Source organism: Bos indicus, chromosome X (assembly GCF_029378745.1).
Source record: "Bos indicus isolate NIAB-ARS_2022 breed Sahiwal x Tharparkar chromosome X, NIAB-ARS_B.indTharparkar_mat_pri_1.0, whole genome shotgun sequence".
Taxonomy (NCBI): Eukaryota; Metazoa; Chordata; class Mammalia; order Artiodactyla; family Bovidae; genus Bos; species Bos indicus.
The window spans coordinates 32938632-32959045 of NC_091789.1; the positions used below are offsets into that span (position 1 = coordinate 32938632).

The window sequence follows — 20414 nt, forward strand, 5'->3', positions numbered from 1 at the left end:
TCTAAATGTGTCCTTTGTATGGGGACAGCCATCTTGTTAGAGGAGGGTCCATCCTAATGAGATCACTTGACCTCCATCAGCTCTGTGAAGACCTTTCCTTTGTCTATAAGGTCACACCGAGGTACTTGGGATTGAGACTCCAGCACCTGAATCTGAGGGGATGCAATGTTTTCCTCACACCCTACAAAGGCTCTGAAGTAGGAACACACTGGAATGTTCCAAGGATGGAAGGATGGCCTTTATAGCTACTGGGGATGAATCCAGGGGCGAGGAGAGCAGGCCGCCAGGGCAGGAGCCAGATCACATGGGGCTTCGTGGGCCTGTGAGAACTGTGGCTCTGCTGTGCTTGGGGAAGGGAAGGCCCAGGAGGCTCTAGGCTGGGTTCCTCTGGGACTTTCCCCCGTCCTCACAGCCACATGGAAATGGAGGCTCCCTGCGAAGTGATGAAACCCTGCTGAGGTTCAGGCCTGTGGCTCTGCTCCTCTGCCTGCCCCTTGTCCAGTAAACAGTGACCCTCCTCTAGGTACAGGGATAGAAGTGAGGATGGAGGTGCATGTGGTCAGATCCCCTGCATTCACAGGCTATCTCTCTGTCCCTTGGGCCTCCTCAGCCATTGAACAAGGTGACTGTAACCTAGCAGGTTATTTGAGGTTTGAATTCTGTGACCCCTGCATGGCACTGTCCCAGGCCCTGGCAAGGACATGGAGCGTGCCTGTCCCATTAGTTCCTGCTCTCCTTCATTCTTTCTCTAGCTCTGGGCAGGGGCCGGGGCATCTGCTGACAGTGGAGGCCATGGTGTGGGAAAGGCTGGGAGGAAGATGGCTCCCAGAGGTGTGGGGAAGACACGTGGCAGGGCCATCTGAGGTCCAGGGCGGACCCAGGGCCAAGGCCAGATTGGTTAACATGGATCTGTGTTCAGTAGCCCTGGGCTGAGTGGGATATCTGCAGTGCGTGGGCAGGGTTGGGGGCTGGGGAGCTGAGGGGTGAGGTGGGGGCTGGGAGTGAGGGAAGCCAAGCTCAGGACTGTGCCTCTCTGTGCTGGAAGAGGACCAGAGCCTGGCCACTGGGCTGTGAAGCCAGGGGACCCACCCTCCCTCCTCAGTGCTCCCAGGGTTTTGAGTCCCTCTGTCTTGGAACTCACCTTGTGCCTCTCTCCCACTGTCCTGCCCTCCTTTCTGACCTCCCAACAGACTGCATGTGATGGATGGGTCCTCTGGGTCACCACCCACTGTCAGCAGACCATGTGGAGATGGATCGAAGGAGCCAGCCCTCTGTGACCCTCTCCTCTGTGTCAGCAGGCTTGGAGGATGCTCGGACACATGAGGCTGATGTCTGGCCCAGGGCTCTGAGCTTGGAGGCCTGTGTGTCAGGCTCCTGGCCTTTGTGGTTCTATGTTTCCACAGCCACATGAGGCTGTGGGAGCCTGGGGAGATGAAGTTCAGCTGTCTGTCCTTCCAACAGCCTTCCGCAGGTTTCGTCTTAAACAGTGTCAAGATCCTGGAGATGTGTTGGCAGCCCACGCTATGCGGCCACCGACACTGTACCCTGGCAGTCCACATCGCACACCGGGACTGGGAGGATGCATCCTGGCGGGAGCTGCTGGAGCAGAGGCTGGGGATGAGCCCCACCCAGATCCAGGCCTTGCTGCTGGATGGGGACAAGTTTGGCCATGGAGTGATCACGGGCAACTGATTCCCTGTCCCGTGCTGCCTGCATGGCCCCTGGTGCTGCCCTGGATCTCAGCTGGGTTGTGCTTGTTTGTTTTCTGTTGAACCGTTTGGTGGGGGGGTGGGGGGGTGGAGGGGTGGGGGATGGGGCTGGGGTTTCTTCAGAGGGGCAGCAAGGGTTCCTGGGCTGGGAAATAGTGGCCCCAGGTGCCTGACCACCACTCTGGTCCTCAATCTCCATTTGTGCTCTGAGAGGCAGAGGTGGGTCCAGGTCTGCACATGGCACTCATCTCTGTGAATATACGTATGTCTGTGTGTGTTCCCATGTGTATCTGTGTGCCCAGCAGAGACCATAAGAGGCACCATAGCACCCAGCCTGGGTTCCCCAACCCCACTGCCTGCAGCCAGGCCTGAGCAGGTCCCCTGACTCCCCAGGGGTGAGGCCGCACAGCAACACCTGTCTGTTGGTGAATCGCTTGGGGACCTGATGTCCACAGGCTCCCCACTGGGGCCCTTCTGCTCTGTCCCTGCAGCCTGCAGTGGGCAGACTGAGAGTTGCCCATGTCCTGGTGGGTTCGTGGAGCACTCTCCATTTCATTTGGCTGTCTCTCTCACTTGGCCTCACCCCAAATTCCCTTTGCTGAGCTGATCCCATCTGAAATGCTTAGCCAGAGGACCCAGTTCACCCTGGTTCCTCTCTGTGATATGGTCTTACTCTCTAGCAGGCATGACTTTGAATCACCTTGTTGTCTTTCTGTGTCCTGTCTTTGCACACAGTTCTGGTGGACATTAGGGACACTTTGCTGTGCCCAGAAAACATAGGTCATGACGAGGTGAAGGAGCTGGAGAATCAAGCCCTGCTACCAGCCCTGGGACAGAAGTACCTGACTGTGCTCACCAACCCCCACTGGCTGCTGCAGCCCATCCCGGGGTGGGCCGGAAAGGACATCTTCCAGGTGTACATCCCCAAGCACCTGATCCCCTTTGGTCAGGAGGCCTGTCCAGACTGGGCTCTTGAGAGGAAGGAGACCAGCTCATGGTGACACCATCCAGTCGCCACCAGGCCCTGGACGTGCCCATCTGGTTCAGTCTGAATCAGCCCCACCCTGGGTTGCACTGCCCACTTGGTGTGGGGTCTGGGGCCAGGACTTCCCTCATGCTGTGCTGCTCTGGACTCAGTGAGAGCCTCCAGGGCTTTGAGCTTTACGAAAAGATGACGTTGCCACTCGTTTTGGCCCTGCTGGGTCTGGGCATTTGAGAGAAATGTGTTGTTAGGAAACCGGTTAGTGTTTTTCCCTGTCTGTTTTGTTTCAAACAGTGTCCAGGGGTGATGGGGGAAGGCTGGGGGCTGGGCTGAGCATCAACAGCTGGCGAGGCCTCTGTCAGGCAGAGAGGCCCACAGGCCCAGAAACAAGCCGTAGTTTGTCCTTGCAGGTGACCCTTGCCCTGCTGTAAAGTGTCCCTTGGCTAACAAAGTGTATGTGTTGAACACAGTGCCTGGCCGCTCTGTGTCCAAAGATAGGCTCCTAAATACACCTGTGAGGGCAGAGCGATAAGGGCTGGTGTTCACCTTGGGGAAACCTTGTACTTGTCTTTGGGGTCATGTGTTTGCAAGGCCCTTGGCAGGTGAGGTGACCCTGCTTTCCAGGGAGCCACCCTTGGATCGGGAGCTGGAGATGCTCAGCTGCTGATCAGAAACTTGTGGCATCATCAGGGAACCCAGGAGGAGCCCCTTCTTCTTCAGGTGCATGACTCATAGAAGGTGACACCCCCAAGGTCAGGAGCCTGGTTGAGCCCCCTGCTGAGGGGCACCCAAGGCCCAAGGACAAGCCTGAGCTGGGCTGGCCTCATCGCTCATGAGCTGCATGCACCCTTGGCTGTGTGTGAAATGCTGCTGCTCCAGATGAAAAGGGACCACATGGACTGGACCAAAGCCTGCCTGGGGAGTGGGCTTCCAGCCTCATCTGGCTCATCCAGTGCCGTGTGGAATAGCATGGACAAACTGAAAGAACACAGCCTTGCAGCTCTCTTTCAATTCTTTATTTACTCCCGTGAAGTTTTGCTGTACCTTATTAGAGCCAGAAATAGATTTTTTATTACGAGAGTGCTTTTGTGTGTCCCTAGGGACCTGGCAGCTCAGGGATTGGGATTGTCCTTGAACTGCTCACAGACGGCACACTTGTAATCTGAGGACTCTTCCTGCTTCTCCGCCACCTCAAGGGCCTCATTTGGGGCCATGACTAAAAGGGCCGCCATCAGGATGGGGTAACAGGTGTTGTACAGAGTCATCACCGAACCATAACCTGGATACTCTGGGGAGCTCTTGGGCAGTTCCCCTATGCTGTCCCTTCCAGCAGTAGCCAGGAGTACAGACGTGCCATTGCTGGATGTACCCTCTCCACTGGGGCCGCCCTGTTCACTGGGGAGATGGTTTGCCTCAGCCCACCCGGCTACACTGCCCATAGACCAAAGGCCAGAGAACACATGTGAGTGCTGGCTGGGGCTTCCATGAGCAGTTGGGGTTCCATTCTGAACTTTCTTATCAGCCTCTTGTGTGGACTCATTGTGATGGAATGGAGGGGAGCGTCTGGTCACCATCGCTCACTTCTTTCTCTTTGGGGTGGTTGTTGCTCCATTGGCGGGCTGAGCAGTTGTTCTGGGGTCGACTTTCTTCTGGATGTTCTACAGGAGGAGAGGCTTGTCTCTTTGAAAGTTGGGGTTGCAATGAATCTGAAAGGAAAGATTTTAGCCATCGTGTGGGAGAAGAGCCCTTCCCCGCCGCCCTCCACTCTACCTCCATCCCAGCCTTGCCTAACCATAGAGACAAAGTCTCTTCATTCCTGGCAGGTTATGAGGCCCTAGCATGTGTGCTCTCCACAGCTTCCTTGGGGCTGGCCTCGCTTGAGGTGTTACTGGCCCTCCCTGACATCAAGTGGCCCCTCGGGACCTGGTGTCACACCTGTGGATCCTGTCTAAGTGGATAATGGAATAAGACAGGCCCTGCTTTCTCCTCTTTGTTTAACCACCCTCTCACTAGAAAAACCTTCTCCTGGGAAGTGAAACCCATCCAGCGCTCAGCTCGTCTAGTCTAGTCTCCCCAGAAGGGCTTTCTACATCATGATCATCCTGTTCTTCCCTGCAGAGCGACCCAAAAGGTGGATTTTACTGAACCCATACAGGTTCAGTTCACAGATGATACTCTTGATGCTGTCTGTGTTGAAGATCCTGTCCGTGCCTCTGTACTGGAGGACCTCCGTGTGGAAGAGATCTGTCTCGATGACCACCATGTCTCCCTCATCATTCCAGCGCCCAGAGGTGAAGGCCGCATCCCCCATGATCCTCCAGAGCTTCCTGGGGGAGGACAGCCCAAGGACGGTGTTGTTCTCTTCCTCATTGGCTGTTTCTGGGTTCGGGCCCTGTGGGGTCAGGTTGTCTTGGGAGCCCGGATTTGGGCTCTCAGTTTGGTCACCCTGCTTCACCAAGACCTCCCCTGACTCCACATTTGCATCCAGGGAGGAATCAGGGAGGTCCCCTGCTGTGGGCTCCCCATCAGTTGATGGGGCCACTGGAGCTGCACGTGCCTCGTCTGAACTCTGACTAGCCACGGAGACAGTCTAGCTCAGGAACATTCACTGCAATACCAAAGCAGTGAACGCTCAGGGCAGAAGGGCCTCAGACCAGGGTTGCGGTGCCCAATAAATACTGTTTGGAGATTCTAGAATCTGTATTGTGGGCCAGGCAGCCAATTAAATGGTCGGCTTCCTTAATTTTTCATGATGTCACAGAGGTGATGTGGAGAGGCAGCCCTGGCCCAGTGTGGGGGAGGGGGGGACGGGGATGGAGATGTGATTCCCAGCTTGTCTCTTGTCTGAAAGTACGGAAAAGTATGTTTCAGGTTGCCTACAAAGGCTCCCATCTGTGGCCAGGCCCTGGATGGGTTGGCAAACGTGCTCTTGGCTCCATTCCCCTCACTAGCAAGGTACAGGCCTGTGGATGGCTTCTGCTAAAGTTCTGGCGAGTTCTAGGTCAGCTTCCACCAAAAGAGACCCCAGGGGTCAGATGGGCCCCTGGCGACTGTCCCTCCCAGAAGATGGGGTCCATAGTGGGCTGATTGGCCTAGCCTGAGTTGGTGGCCCCCCATCCTTCCCCCTTTTCTGGCTTTGGTCTCTTCTGGCTGGTGCTGCTGGTTGGTAGGCCCCACTCAGATGGCCCCAAAGTCAGAGTTATATTGTCCTGCCCCCACTGCCACCCAGGTAGAGCTCTCCCCAGTGCAGGGCTGTGCCCAAGCACAGTGGAAACGACCTCATGTTCCACTTGACTTTCCCCCAAGCACCTGAGTCACAGACTTTTCAGGACGCCGTGTGGGAGGGTACTCTGGCGCTCTGCTGAGCTTGCACCCTTCTGAGTTCTGCCCAACCCCAGACCTCATCCCACTGCAGATCACAGGCTGTTGTCTTCAGTTTCCATTTCTTCCCATAGAGACCACTCTCGTAGCCCTAGAGTGCTCACTTTGGGAACGCCTGTATGTGCTTCTCCCATCCCCTTCCCAGAGCCTCAGATTCAGCCTCCCTGGAGACTTCCTCAAAAGTCATGTTTTCTTTTGTCAGTGGGGTAGTTGGGCTTCTGCTACCCCTGGTCCTGGCCTCCCACGTCCAACTTGGGTATCTGTGGGTACTTGCCCTTTGAAGGACTTGATTGGGGGCTCAACATATAGCCTGTTCTGTTGTAAACAAGAACTTCACTGGTCTTCTTCGAGGCCAGCTCTGATCTTCTCCACCCCTGCCCCTGTCCCCACCATCACTATGGACCCGTTCTCCCTTACCCAGATGGCAGGTACAATGAATGATTTTGTTGGCTGACAGGTTAGGCACTTTTGAAGGGGCCTCCTTTATCCATACTCACTCCCAGGGACAAGTCTGACTTGTTGAGCTAGATGTGACCAAAGGAAACCCCCAATTACCTGTATTTGAAAATGGATGAGAGTCGGGGTGTGGGACTGGATGAAACCTGAATAAGAGTCACCGGTCTTCACTGCACATGGACAGTAGAGCAGTGGGTTTAGAGGTGCATGCTCTCTGGCCTTTGTGGGCCACTGTTCTTCAAAATCACCATGTAGGGATCAGACCAGCACCTTGGAAAGGCCCATGTGCAAGGACCATAGGGCACTATCTCCCAGTTCTGCCACTAGCAGGGCCACTGCCTGGTGTCTGAAAGGGGAGAGCTAAGAGAGTATGAAAGAAGCTCTCCCAGGGGCCTTTCTGCCTAAGGACTGGTGGCCTGGATGAGCTTCAGGCCTCGACTCGGGCTTCTCCATGGCCTTTCTTCTTCTAAATAGGTTGACAAAGCATTCCTTCAGGTTGATTCCTCGGATTAGGACACAACCCTGGAGGCTGTGAACATCGGTGGGGCCCACTGGTGGCTCCTCTGAAAGGGGACCGAAGGCCGTGGCATCTGTGGGCAGCCTGGCTAGGTGGCCTTTCCTGACCCCACTACCCCAATTCAGGGTCCCTCCTCACCCCCTGGGTCCTGAGGGAGCTCCCTTTTCTGGTTCCCCTCCTCCAGGCACCACCCAGGCCCTGGCAGTGGGTTTGCATGGCACCAAGGCGCCTTTGTCAGCTGTGGCTCAGGACACTTGTGTTATGTACACACAAGCCCTCATGACGTCTAAGGCCTGCCTTTCTCAGCCTGGCTTTCCTGCCCCTGTGCTTGGCGTCCCCAGCCCAAAGGCCCTCCAGATGTTCCCCTCCCTCACTGCGGCTGGGGAGACCTGGAGCCTCAGGGGTCTGCCTGTGTTACCTTCCTTCCCATATCAGAGGACGCTCTTGTAGGGGCCTTATCCCATTGGGCACTGGGACCATACAGTCAGGCCCTCCTCCCTCCTGCTCAGTGAGGAGCTGGTCACCCTGGCAGGTTCAGTTGGGCAGGAGGCCCCATGGCAGCAGCAGGGACAGGGCGCTGCCCTCACGTGGGAGGTGCTGGGACTGGACAGAGACACAGGCCCCTGGCAGAGTCAGTTCTCAGCAAACCCCAGAGCAGCCCCACAGTGCTTCTGATTTGCCTCATCCCCTTCCTTCCGCAGGCTGCTTTTTGTCACCTCAGAGGCATCATGTAGCACTGAGAAGAGGAAGGCAGGAGAAGTGGGAAGGTCGGGCCGTGGACTGGGGTGGACGGGAAGGGCGGGGGCTCCAGAGGAATTGAGACTAGGGTTCTGAGCCCACCCCAACCCTCACTAGCATGTGGTCCTGGGAAGATGCCCAAGGCCCGTGGCCTCAGTTCTTCATCTGGGAGGCGAGTGGGTGTGAAGAGCCCTGTGTGTTGGGCTGCAGCATGGGCCTGAGAGACAGGACAGAGCTCGCAGGGCCTGGCAGCTGTTTGCACTATGATGGCAGGGCAGGAATCTCTCACATTGTTGCCCCCAGACACTCTTCCACTCTCCACTGTGGGATGTGGTTGACTGCTTTGTGGTCCAGGGCATGTCAGAGGATAGGTACCTCAATAGGATGTGGAATAGCTAATCAGCCAAACAGTATGATTTATAAATAAAACACAGTAATTTTTCCAGCTAGACCATAATGGACCATAGTGTTAGTTGCTCAGTTCTGTCTGACTCTGCAACTCCAGTGACTGTAGGTTTCCAGGCTCCTCTGTCTATGGGGATTCTCCAGACAAGAATACTGGAGTGAGTTGCCATGCCCTTCTCCAGGGGGATCTTTCCTACCCAGGGATCGAACCCAGGTCTCTGCCAATGCAAGAAGATTCTTCATCATTTGAGCAAGTCCCATTTCCAGTTGGAGGACCTGTTAAATTTGGGTGTGGAGGAGTGTTCCAGCATGATACAAGCTGCTCCAGGAAATGGAAGCAAGAACCACTCTTTGCCTGTGTCCCAGCTGGTCTTAACCCAAACCCCTACTTTCCATCACTGCAGCCCCAACAATGGTAGAATCTTTTATTATGATGGCCAATTACAATCAAGATAATTAAAAGCTAATTAACACCTTGCGTTCTGGATCCCCAGGACCAGGAAAGAAAGGGTCAGCCCATGGATTTCTGGGCATCACTTCAAGGGAGTGTGACCGGAGTTCTGTATGATTCCTAGCAGATATAGGGGGTACTTCTACTACTCCGTCCCTGTGGTCAGCAGCAGTGCAACAAGAGCCAGACCCCTTCCATCCTGCCTCAGAAACAGATCTCTCTGGGGTTAATCCAAGATCCAAAAGGACACCTCACAGTAATGTCCCATTTCAGAGTTTCCCCTCACCCCCATGACATACTTCACGTGACTGTGGCTCCTAGACCATCGCTCCAGGTGTGGGGCTGTCCTGCTTCTCCCAGTGTCCCCACTGCTAACATAGGGCCTTTCACGGAGCAGAGACTCCATAAAGGTCTTCAGAATAAACGAACCAATGAGGAGGGGGCTGCTTAACTCAGATTAATTGCTACTTCCTAAAGCGCAGGCGGCTGCGACGGGCGCGCTAACCGAGGTCAGGGGCAGAAGCTGGGAGGACCCCATGCCCGAAGGGTGGCGGCCAAGAGGAGTTACCCTGCGTCCGAGGTCAGGGGCGGCGGCCAGGAGGAGATACCCCATGGCCCTAAGCCTGAGGCCAGGGGCAGCGGCCAGGAGGAGCAACCCTACGCCTGTGGCCAGGGGCAGTGGCCAGGAGGACCAACCCCACGTCCAAGGAGCCGTGGCTGCGTGGGCACAGGAGGGCCTAGAGGAGCTATCCCACGTTGAAGGTCAGGAAGGGCGGCGGTAAGGAGATACCCCTCGTCCAAGGTAAGAAGCAATGGCTGCGCTTTGCTGGAGCAGCAGTGAAGAGATACCCCACACCCAAGGTAAGAGAAACCCAAGTAAGACAGTAGGTGTTGCAAGAGGGCATCAGAGGGCAGACACACTGAAACCATACTCACAGAAAACTAGTCAATATAATCACACTAGGACCACAGCCTTGTCTAACTCAATGAAACTAAGCCATGCCCGTGGGGCAACCCAAGATGGGCCGGTCATGGTGGAGAGATCTGACAGAATGTGGTCCACTGGAGAAGGGAATGGCAAACCACTTCAGTATTCTTGCCTTGAGAACCCCATGAACAGCATGAAAAGGCAAAATGATAGGATACTGAAGCTTGGAGGGATTGGGGACAAGAGGAGAAGGGGACGACAGAGGATGAGATGGCTGGATGGCATCACTGAATCGATGGACGTGAGTCTCAGTGAACTCCGGGAGTTGGTGATGGACAGGGAGGTCTGGCGTGCTGTGATTCATGGGGTCACAAAGAGTCGGACACGACTGAGCGACTGATCTGATCTGATCTAGATAACCCAGGTAAATCCAAATAAACAGAGATCCCTTAGCTGTACAAAATGACACACAAAAAGTATAAGCAGCAAGAATTCACTACTATCCCTTTTTATTTTCTAAATCTTCCACTAACTATATCACTGCTAAATAAGTTCAGATTTCCAAAATCATTCTAATTCCATATCATCTTGCGCAGGACTATGAAATAAAATGGAAGCGTTCCCAATCTCTTTTACAAAACAGCAAAACTTTTGTTCTTGAACTGGCTAAGTACAAGCACACTGTGATCTACATCACTGACACAGTTACATACTGGGATGCATTGTCTTCTATTAAAAAGGAATAACATTTGAAAAATTCCTAAAGAAAAGAGAGATGCGTCTCCATGTCATTGTAGAGAACAGGAACACAAAGATGCCACATACTGGGTTCTCCCAAAGGGCCCGGCTCTCACTGCTGAGAAGGCTGACCGCTCCCTCTTCAATCACAGAGGGAAGGATCAGCCTCCTTTCCTGCCCCCTAGGACAAGGTGTTGGACGTGGGCCCGGAGGAGCCTGGTTGCCCCTCTGGCTCAGAGTCCCCTTTCTTCCTCCCTTGTAGCCTCTGAAGAGAGGGTGAAAGGAGCTGGGACCCCTTCAACAGACTTTATCCAGATACTACAGGACTTTAAACTTACTGATCTCTGAGTAGGCCCAGGGACCCCACAGGAACTCATAGCAACCAGGGTTGCCATCAGGCACCTGCTGGTACTCCAGGTACCCCTCCCGCACCCACACTTGTGTCAGCAGTTCCCTAGGGTCCGCAAAGATGTAGTGCTCCCTCCGGGGACACACCCCCATCCTCCTGAGTGTTCTCCATATCTCCTCAGGGGCATGGTCGTCCTCCACAGCGATCAAGCACAGGATCGCCACCAGAAGGCCGGGTTTGGGCAACCCCTGCCCATCCCTCGGCATCTCATTGAGGGTGAGGCTCAGGGTGGGGACCAGGATATAGGTGTGCTCACTGGGGTCCACCTCCTTCACCTCCAAACCAAAGACCAGCTGCAAGTACTCTGCAGCTTGACCAAGGACCACCAGGAAGGGGTCTTGGTAATCTCTGAGGACACTACTCAGCACTTCTGCCCTTTGTGATTGGCTCCTTCATGAGATACCTGCTAGGCAGGAATTTCACCAACTCATTCTTCTTCACCCGTAGTGCATCTGGGAGCAAAGACTTGGCATCTTCGTGGTCATGCGAGGTGCTTGGTATTTCTTCTTGCCTGCTGAGGCCATGGTCTTCAGATTGGCTCCCCAGAGTGGCAGCCATTGCAGTGGGAGAGGGGCAGACACCCAGAGGGCTCTGCGGGAAACTGACTGTGGCAGCAGCAGCCACCTCCTCCAGGGTTCCCCAGACTGGGAGACAGGAGGAGGAGTAAGCTGCATCTCCTTTCTTCCCCTGCTCCTCCATCTGCTCCACCTTCATCTCCTCTTCCTCCTCACCCCAAATGCACTGTGCCTCCATCAGACCCTCATTCTCTCTTGGATCCTGAAAATCTCTCTCAGGCTGGCGGAGTTCATGCATTCTAGGCATGATGACTGGAGTCAAACCACAGACAGGAGTGAGGCAGGGGGACAGAGGCAGACCACGAGACTGCAGGAGAGGCTGGTTGTGAGCAGCCTCGGCTGAGAAACCCCCCCTGGGTGGCCTGACTCAGGCCACTTACAGGTCTCCTCTTAAGGGGTGCTCTCGGGCCTCATAGAGGAGCTCCTCCTGAGTGGCCTGACCCATGGCTACCCAAAGGAGGATGTGAGGTGTCTCCCCAGGGTGCAGCCAGCCAAGCTTGAGGTTCCAGGGCTGACACGGTGGGGGGATTAGGGCCTTGTGGGCTCCCCTCTGTGCTGGGATGGGGAGCCCCTGGTGCACACTCAGGGCACCCTCCTCACCTTGACTCCTGGCACTGCCTGGACCTCCTCTTTTCTCTGACCTGTGGACATGGGCCATAGACCTCAGCCTTCACCTCCTGGTTCCTGGAGTTCCTGTGACAGAAATGGAGGGAGCACCTCAAGGGTAGACTGTGGCACAGACTTGCGCCTTCTGTGCTGGTAGGAGGGGTGGACTCTGTGAGGTCCCTCCAGATCTCGGGTGGGTCGCCCCATTGGGGCTTACGTATAGTGCTCACTTTTCTCCTGGCACGGCCTGGTGCCTCCCCTTTGGGGGCCTGCAGGGAAACTCAGAACAAGACCCAAGCCTGGACAGAAAGTGCTGAGGGGCCCCACATGTGGTGTCACCTGCCCGCGGGTCCTAGGCTGGGGAGATGCTCGGTCCTCACCTCCCGCCTGGCCTGCTAACACTGACCACAGAGGTGGGGATCTGCTCAGTCCTGTCTTGGGATCTCTGGAGTTCATCCTTGAGGATCTGAAGCCTCCACCCTCCACCTAACACCTCACCTCCCGAGGCCCCTAAGCCAGAGGTGAATAGACTGCACACCCTGCTCTGGGGCCTCCAAGACCCACTACAAGGGCCAGGATCCCTCCCTGCCCTGGGGTCTAACAGCCTCAGTCCTTCCTCACATGGAGCCTGGACTACAGGCAGGACCCGAGATTGGCCTATCCGCCCTTTTGAGGCCCCACTGTTCTCACAAGGTCCCCTCTCTGAGACCCGGATGTCAGAAAGTGAGGACAGGCCTAGAGTGCTAATTCCACACCGAGACCTCCCAGGGCTGAATGTAGGAGTGAGGATCTGTGGGGTCCCCTCAGATTGGGGTCTAGGGTCCCCTGAGCCCTCCGTCAATGTATTCCCTTTGACTTCTTGGAGGAACTGGACCCTCCCCTCTGCCCACATGTGATCCCACCCCTATCCTAGGTCCCCAGTCTCTTTGAGACCCTGATGTGGAAGTCAGGACACCCTGTGAAGTGCTCATCCCACCACCAGGGACGCCCAGGGCTGGCAGTAGAGGCGTGGAACTGTGGGGTCACCTGTGTTCTCCCTCTGGGTCCTCATCCTGAGCCCCAGCAGGTCCTGGGATGCCGAAGTCCTCAGCAGAGACCAGACCCCCACACCAAGGTACTCATTGACCTAAGGCCCCAGGAGGAGTCTGTGGACATTACATCAAGGCTCCAAGCCCATGGCTTCTTAGTGGCTGAGGATGCCATGGGCTGAGGTGATGTCCTGGGAGTCCCTCAGCTTTCCCTGTGCTCTTCGCCTTGACTCTCAGCTAGTCTGGGCACTGCCCTCTACCCACCTGATTTTGCTTCCCTTAGAGACCCAGGCCATCTTGAGCCAGGACACCTGAGAGGGAAACCAGAGTTAGGGGCTCATTCCCACAACCCTACCAGGGTCTCCCAGGGCTAAAAGCAGTGACGACCTGGATGTCTTGGGGCCCCAGAGCTCTGCTCAGGGTTCTACATTGACTCCTAGCACAGCTGGGCTCCTTCACTCTGCTGACCTGAACCCGAGCTCTTTGACCCAGCCCCTCACTTCCCCAACTCCCAGTGGTATCAGTGATGTCACATCTGGATCCTATGCCTCCTGGTCCCCCAGGGCTGTCAGGAGGGCCACTCATGCATCCCCTGGGAACCCTCAGTCTTCTCTGGTCCTCACTTGGAGTCTCTGCAGGATGTGGGCCGCTCCCTCTATCCACATGAGACTTGTCAACAGACCAAGATTCTGACTCCCTGAGTTCACTGAGGAAGCCAGGCAGGGGGACTCAGTCTGACAGGCTGGCCCCGGGTCCCCAGGAGTCCCAGTAGATGTGAAGTTGTATTCTATTGGACCCTCTGTTCTGGGGTGACTGGACCCCCTTGTCCTCACTGGAGGGTCCTCCTTGACCCTTTACAGAAGGCTGTGGTCCCAACAAAGATGATTGATGGGGGGCTGTGGCACCCATGACCATGGGGGAGCACAGGGAACCACACATCTTCTCATGGGGGTCCCCTCAACAGTCACCATATTTCAGGAAACCTTTTGTAGAAAAGATGTTTTAGCAGAAGAGAGGGTGAACAACAGCAGGTGAGTTAGGGGAACCCTTGGTTTGATGATTAGATAATATTACCAACTGGAGTACCATGATTTTCACTGTTTAATCCTCATTCATAGAGAGAAATACATTTCACATGTCTGTATGGTGTGTTTCTGACATATATGTAAAATGTCTGGAGATTACATGAGCTTATATATGGACATACCAGGTATATGTACAGAACATGTCCTGTGTGCTCCAGTACCTAGATGGAGGTGTGTCCACACGGCCCTGAAGGGCATAGATACTCACTCCCCTGTGGATGCAGTGAGTCCACCAGACCCATGATCACTGTGCTTCCCCCTGCCTGACATCCAGTCTGCAGGAGAAGTTGGAATCCCCAGGAGCTTGGAGAGAAGGGAGGAGAGGGGGCAGTGGAATGAGAGAGCAGAGCTGTAGCCTGAACATAAGAGCCGTCTTCAGTGGGCTGTGCCTCCAACCCCCACATCCAGGAGCCTTCTCTATCCTCACACTCTCAGTCCTACACCCTATCCCTCCTCCATGGCCCTTGTGTCCATTTCAGGTGGGATGGTGACCTGATGGTGCTGGGGAGGCCACGTGGGCAGAATCCTGTATCAATCTCTCATGGGCAATGATGCCTGGCTTCCCTGTGTTTTCTCCATTATGTGATCTGAGGCATCAGGTGGGAGGACAGCTGGATCCCCCTTGACTGTCAAGGAGACAATTCAGGCCCCTAGGGAGACGGGGCTTCGCACCCACATGAAGCTCAGTTTGAATACGTATCCTGCTACTGATAACCCAATGAAATCATGGGCAGTCAAAGTTTGGATTTCTCCACCTATAAAATGGGCCTCATAACAGTACATGGTGAATGCACTGGTGTGAGTTCCCATTTGATGTGACCTGTCTGTAAAAAGCTTGGTCAGTGGATGTAGCTATTGTAACTGAAGGTCTGAAATGTACCTTCCCCAACATTGTGAAGGTTCTGAACCAGTACATATCTTTTGAACCTCATGCACATTGATTGATGTAGTTTTCCTTTTCTCCCTGAAAATCTTTTATGGAGAATGGTACATCTCACATGGCAGAACTGTTAAATATTGCATAACCTGTCTAGATCAAGCAAGGGTGATGGTTATGGTCCTGGCACAGGGCAGGGCAAACACTCTGGGCTGTGGGAAATGGTCAGGGGGAGGAGCATAAAGACCTACTCCAGGTGGACCATCCTGATCCAAACCCCCTCCACAAGGCTCTGAGAAAGAGGGTCCTCCTGGGGGACCCACTGGATGTCTAGAGAACATTTCTGCCTTGGACCTACTGCCTCTTCTCCCAAGTGCTAGTTTCCTTGGGTGTGGAACCTCGTTCAAAATCTCCTCTGCACAGCCTGGAAAAGCAGGGTCTCCTCTCCACCCTGTTACTTCGAAACCATTCTTCTCACACAAAGTCTTTCAATGTGTAAAATACTCTGAGTTACCAATTTCTGATCCTAACGTGCTGTTTTCTGTAATATTTTCAATTTCGTTTTCTGTTTTTCCTTCTAGAAAGCAGTCAGAATAGAAATTATGTCCAGAGAATGTGAAGCTGCTCACATAATGTGCCCAAAGCTGTCTCCTGATGGTTTGGGTAGGACTCTAAAATGCTTTACTCTGGCTGTGCCTTTCCCAGCTTGATCCCTAGTGATCAGTTGGCCTGAGATATCGCTTGATGATGTCACACACCCAGAAACACACAGAGCATCCACACACCTATTAGAACAGCCAAACTCTGCTCCTGGGACAATATCACACTGTTGAGGATTTGGACCATCAAGAACTCAAATTCACTGTTGGTGGGAATACAAAATGGCACAGGCACATTGGAAGACAGCTTGGCAGTTTCTTATAAAACTAAACATGCTCTTACTGTATGATCCAGCAACCATATGTGTCTTTACCCAAAAGACTTGAGAACTTATGTCCACACAGAAACCTACACATGAATGTTTTTAGCAACTTTACTTATTATTGTCAAAACATGGATGCAAACCAGACATCCTTGAGTCAGTGAAAGGATACACTTTAGTACATCTAGAAAGTGGAATTTCATTTACAATTGTCCAAACCAATAGAATATACAATGCCAAGAGGGAATCCTTGTGTAAACTATAATCTCTGGATGATTATGACATATCAGTGTAAGTTCCTCAGTTATAATGAATGTACCAGTCTGGTGGGGTTCTTAATAACAGAGGAGGCTATGTTTGTTTGGAGCCAGGAAGTAAATGGAAAATTGCTGTACCATCTCTCTATTTTTGTGTTCATAGAAAAGTGTTCTAAAAAAAGTCTTGGGCTTTCCTTGTGGCTCAATGGTAAAGAATCTGCCTGCCAATGCAGGAGATACGGGTTTGATCCCTGATCCGGGACAATTTCACATGCTGTGGAGTTACTAAGCCAGTGTGCTGCAACTATTGAGCCTGTGCCTTAGATCCCATGGGAAAATGGATAGGCTAACCACTCCAGTATTCTCGGGCTTCCCTTGTGGCTCAGCTGGTAAAGAATCTGGGTTTGATTCCTGGGTTGAGAAGATCCCCTGGAGAAGGGCAAGGTTACCTATTCCAGTATTCTGGCTGGAGAATTCCATGGGCTGTATAACTGATGGGGTCACAAAGAGTCAGACAAGACTGAGCAACTTTTATAGAGCCCATGAGCCTCAGCTACTGAAGCACAAGTGCCTAGAGCCCAAGTTCCGCAACAAGAGAAGCCACTGCAATAAGAAGCTCTCGCACCGCAACAAGACAGTAGCACCTGCTCTCCACAACTAGAGGAAAGCCCGGGCAGCAACAAAGACCCAGAATAGCCAAAAATAAATAAAAATAAAATTACATTTTAAAAGTATTTTGTAAAACATAGTCATAAACAATATCTAAACAACATAACATGAGAAAGCTCTGGGGAAGAGTGAAGACTGTGCAGAGCTGGTTCTTGTGTTTGGGGAGGGGATGGGAAGCAGAGGGGAAGTTAGGGAGAAGCTCTGGGCTGCATAGGTGCAGAGAGTGGGATGGCTAAGAAGACAAGATTTTAAACTTTGGATCCATTTCATTGCACAAAGTTGAGGTGGCCCCAGACCATAGGTATAAATACCCTGGGGTAACACCAGGACAGCCACAAAGGCAGATTAATTGAAGCAACTGAGAGCAGAGACATCACTTTGCCAACAAAGGTCCGTCTAGTCAAAGCTATGGCTTTTCCAGCACTCGTGTATGGATGTGAGAGTTGGAGTATAAAGAAAGCTGAGCACTGATGAATTGATGCTTTCTAACTGTGGTGTTGGAGAAGACTCTTGAGAGGCCCTTGGACAGCAAGGAGATAAAATCAGTCAATCCTAAAGGAAATCAACCCTGAATATTCATTGGAAGGACTGATGCTGAAGTTGAAGCTCCAATACGTTGGCCACTTGATGCGAAGAGCCAACTCATTGGAAAAGACTCTGATGCTGGGAACGATTGAAGGCAGGAGGAGAAGGGGATGACAGAGGATGAGATGGTTGGATGGCATCACCAATTCAATGGGCATGAGTTTGATCAAGCTCTGGGAAATAGTGAAGGACAGGGAAGCCTGGCATGCTGTAATCCATGGGATCGCAAAGAGTCGGACACGATTGAGTGAATGAACAACAACCAACAGGTAATATTATCTAATCATCAAACCAAGGAATATGCTAAATCACCTAAATCACTCAGCCTATTCACCTAAAATCAAATATTTTATGCAAAATGTTTTTGAAGTATGGTGACAGCTGAGGGGCCCCCATGGGAAGATGTGTGGTTTCCTGTGCTCCCCCATTGTCACAGGCACAGGAACACCCCATCCAGCATCTGTCCTGGGACTGCAGCCTTCTCTCAAGTATTAAGGAGTCCCCCTCCTGAATGAGGATGAAGGGGTCCAGTCACCCCGGAACAAAGGTTCTCATAGAATACAATTCCACTCCTACTGGGACTCCTGGAGACCCCAGTCTGGGCTGTCAGGCCAAGCCACCCCTCTTCCACCACTTCCTCAGTGACTCAGGGAGTCAGAGTTGGTCTGAGGGCACAGTCTCATGTGGACAGAGGGAGGGGCCCACGTCCTGGAGAGACTCAAGGTGAGGACAGAGGGTCCCCAAGGGATGCATGTTTGGCCCTCCTGACAGCCGTGGAGGACCATGGGGTGTGGCATCCAGATGTGATGTCACCGACCCCGCTGGGAGGAGAGAAACGAGGGCCTGGGTCACAGAGCTTTGGTTTAGGTCAGCAGAGTGAAGGAGCCCAGCTGTGATAGGAGTCAAGGTAGAACTATGAGGGGGGCCGTGGGAGCGCAGGACATACAGGTCGTCACTGCTTTTAGCCCTGGGAGACCTCCACAGGCTTGTGGGAACGAGCCCCCTCTCCTGCTTGCCTTTCAGGGGTCCTGGCTTGGGGGGATGCTGGCTCTAAGGCGAGCAAAGTTGGCAGCTGAGGGTGGTGCCTAGGTGAGCTGGGAGTCAAGGTGACAAAGAGAAAGAGGGTTGAGGAACCCCTGTGGGATCATCTCAGCTTTGGGAAGCCCTGGGCTTGGAGCCGTGATATCATGTCCACAGTCTCCTCCCAGGGTTTCAGGGCAGTGAAGGCCTTGATGTGAGTGTCCTGCTTCGGGTCAACATAGGGACATCCCTGGACCTGCCAGGGCTCAAGATGAGGGCCTTGAGGGAGGACACAGGTAACCCCACAGGTCCTGGCACCTGCTGTCAGCCCTGGGAGACCCTGGTGGTGGCATGAGCATAAGGTCGCAGAGACACTGGAGACTTGATATAAAGGAGGGACCTCAGAGGGTGAAGGGGAGGATCTTAGGTTCTGAAAGAATCTGGGTGAGGACCCTGAGGGAGGTCTGTGGGGACCATGGCCCTGGGATAGGTTGAGCCCAACATGCTCGGTCTCACTTCCTGATATCCGGGTCTCAGCCTGGGGTCCTGAAACAAGGGGCAGACTTCTGGAGTTGAGCTGTAGGAGTTGCTTGTATATTTTTGAGATTAGTTGTTTGTCGGTTGTTTCATTTGCTATTATTTTCTCCCATTCTGAAGGCTGTCTTTTCACCTTGCTGATAGTTTCCTTTGATGTGCAGAAGCTTTTAAGGTTAATTAGGTCCCATTTGTTTATTTTTGCTTTTATTTCCAATATGCTGGGAGGTGGGTCATAGAGGATCCTACTGTGATGTATGTCGGAGAGTGTTTTGCCTATGTTCTCCTCTAGGAGTTTTATAGTTTCTGGTCTTACGTTTAGATCTTTAATCCATTTTGAGTTTATTTTTGTGTATGGTGTTAGAAAGTGATAGACAAGCAACTCCTACAGCTCAACTCCAGAAAAATAAATGACCCAATCAAAAAATGGGCCAAAGAACTAAATAGACATTTCTCCAAAGAAGACATACAGATGGCTAACAAACACATGAAAAGATGCTCAACATCACTCATTATCAGAGAAATGCAAATCAAAACCACTATGAGGTACCATTTCACACCAGTCAGAATGGCTGTGATCCAAAAGTCTACAAATAATAAATGCTGGAGAGGGTGTGGAGAAAAGGGAACCCTCTTACACTGTTGGTGGGAATGCAAACTAGTACAGCCACTATGGAGAACAGTGTGGAGATTCCTTAAAAAACTGGAAATAGAACTGCCTTATGATCCAGCAATCCCACTGCTAGGCATACACACTGAGGAAACCAGAAGGGAAAGAGACACGTGTACCCCAATGTTCATCGCAGCACTGTTTATAATAGCCAGGACATGGAAGCAACCTAGATGTCCATCAGCAGATGAATGGATAAGAAAGCTGTGGTACATATACACAATGGAGTATTACTCAGCCATTAAAAAGAATACATTTGAATCAGTTCTAATGAGGTGGATGAAACTGGAGCCTATTATACAGAGTGAAGTAAGCCAGAAGGAAAAACATAAATACAGTATACTAACACATATATATGGAATTTAGAAAGATGGTAACAATAACCTGGTGTACGAGACAGCAAAAGAGACACTGATGTATAGAATAGTCTTATGGACTCTGGGAGAGGGAGAGGGTGGGAAGATTTGGGAGAATGGCATTGAAGCATGTAAAATATCATGTAAGAAACGAGTTGCCAGTCCAGGTTCGATGCACGATACTGGATGCTTGGGGCTAGTGCACTGGGACGACCCAGAGGGATGGTATGGGGAGGGAGGAGGGAGGAGGGTTCAGGATGGGGAACACATGTATACCTGTGGTGGATTCATTTTGATATTTGGCAAAACTAATACAATTATGTAAAGTTTAAAAATAAAATAAAATTAGGGAAAAAAAAAGGGGGGGGGCAGACTTCCTGACATCCGGGTCTCAGACTGGGGACTTCGCATATGGGGCCGAGACTCAGGTGAGCCAATTCCCAGGTCCTGTGGTGTGTCAAGTTGAGGACACTGAGGGAGGAATAGGGTATCGTGGACCACAATCAGAGGAGACCT

At 52.7% G+C, this 20414-nt stretch overlaps 1 protein-coding gene across 1 annotated transcript; it reads left to right on the top strand.

The window, feature by feature from the left end:
* Window positions 1-1431: 1431 nt before the first annotated feature.
* On the top strand, window positions 1432-2710 carry EOLA1 (endothelium and lymphocyte associated ASCH domain 1). Its single transcript, XM_019955416.2, has 2 exons — window positions 1432-1684; window positions 2445-2710. Exons 1-2 carry the CDS (start codon window positions 1432-1434, stop codon window positions 2708-2710), a joined length of 519 nt encoding a protein of 172 aa, XP_019810975.2.
* Window positions 2711-20414: the final 17704 nt, after the last annotated feature.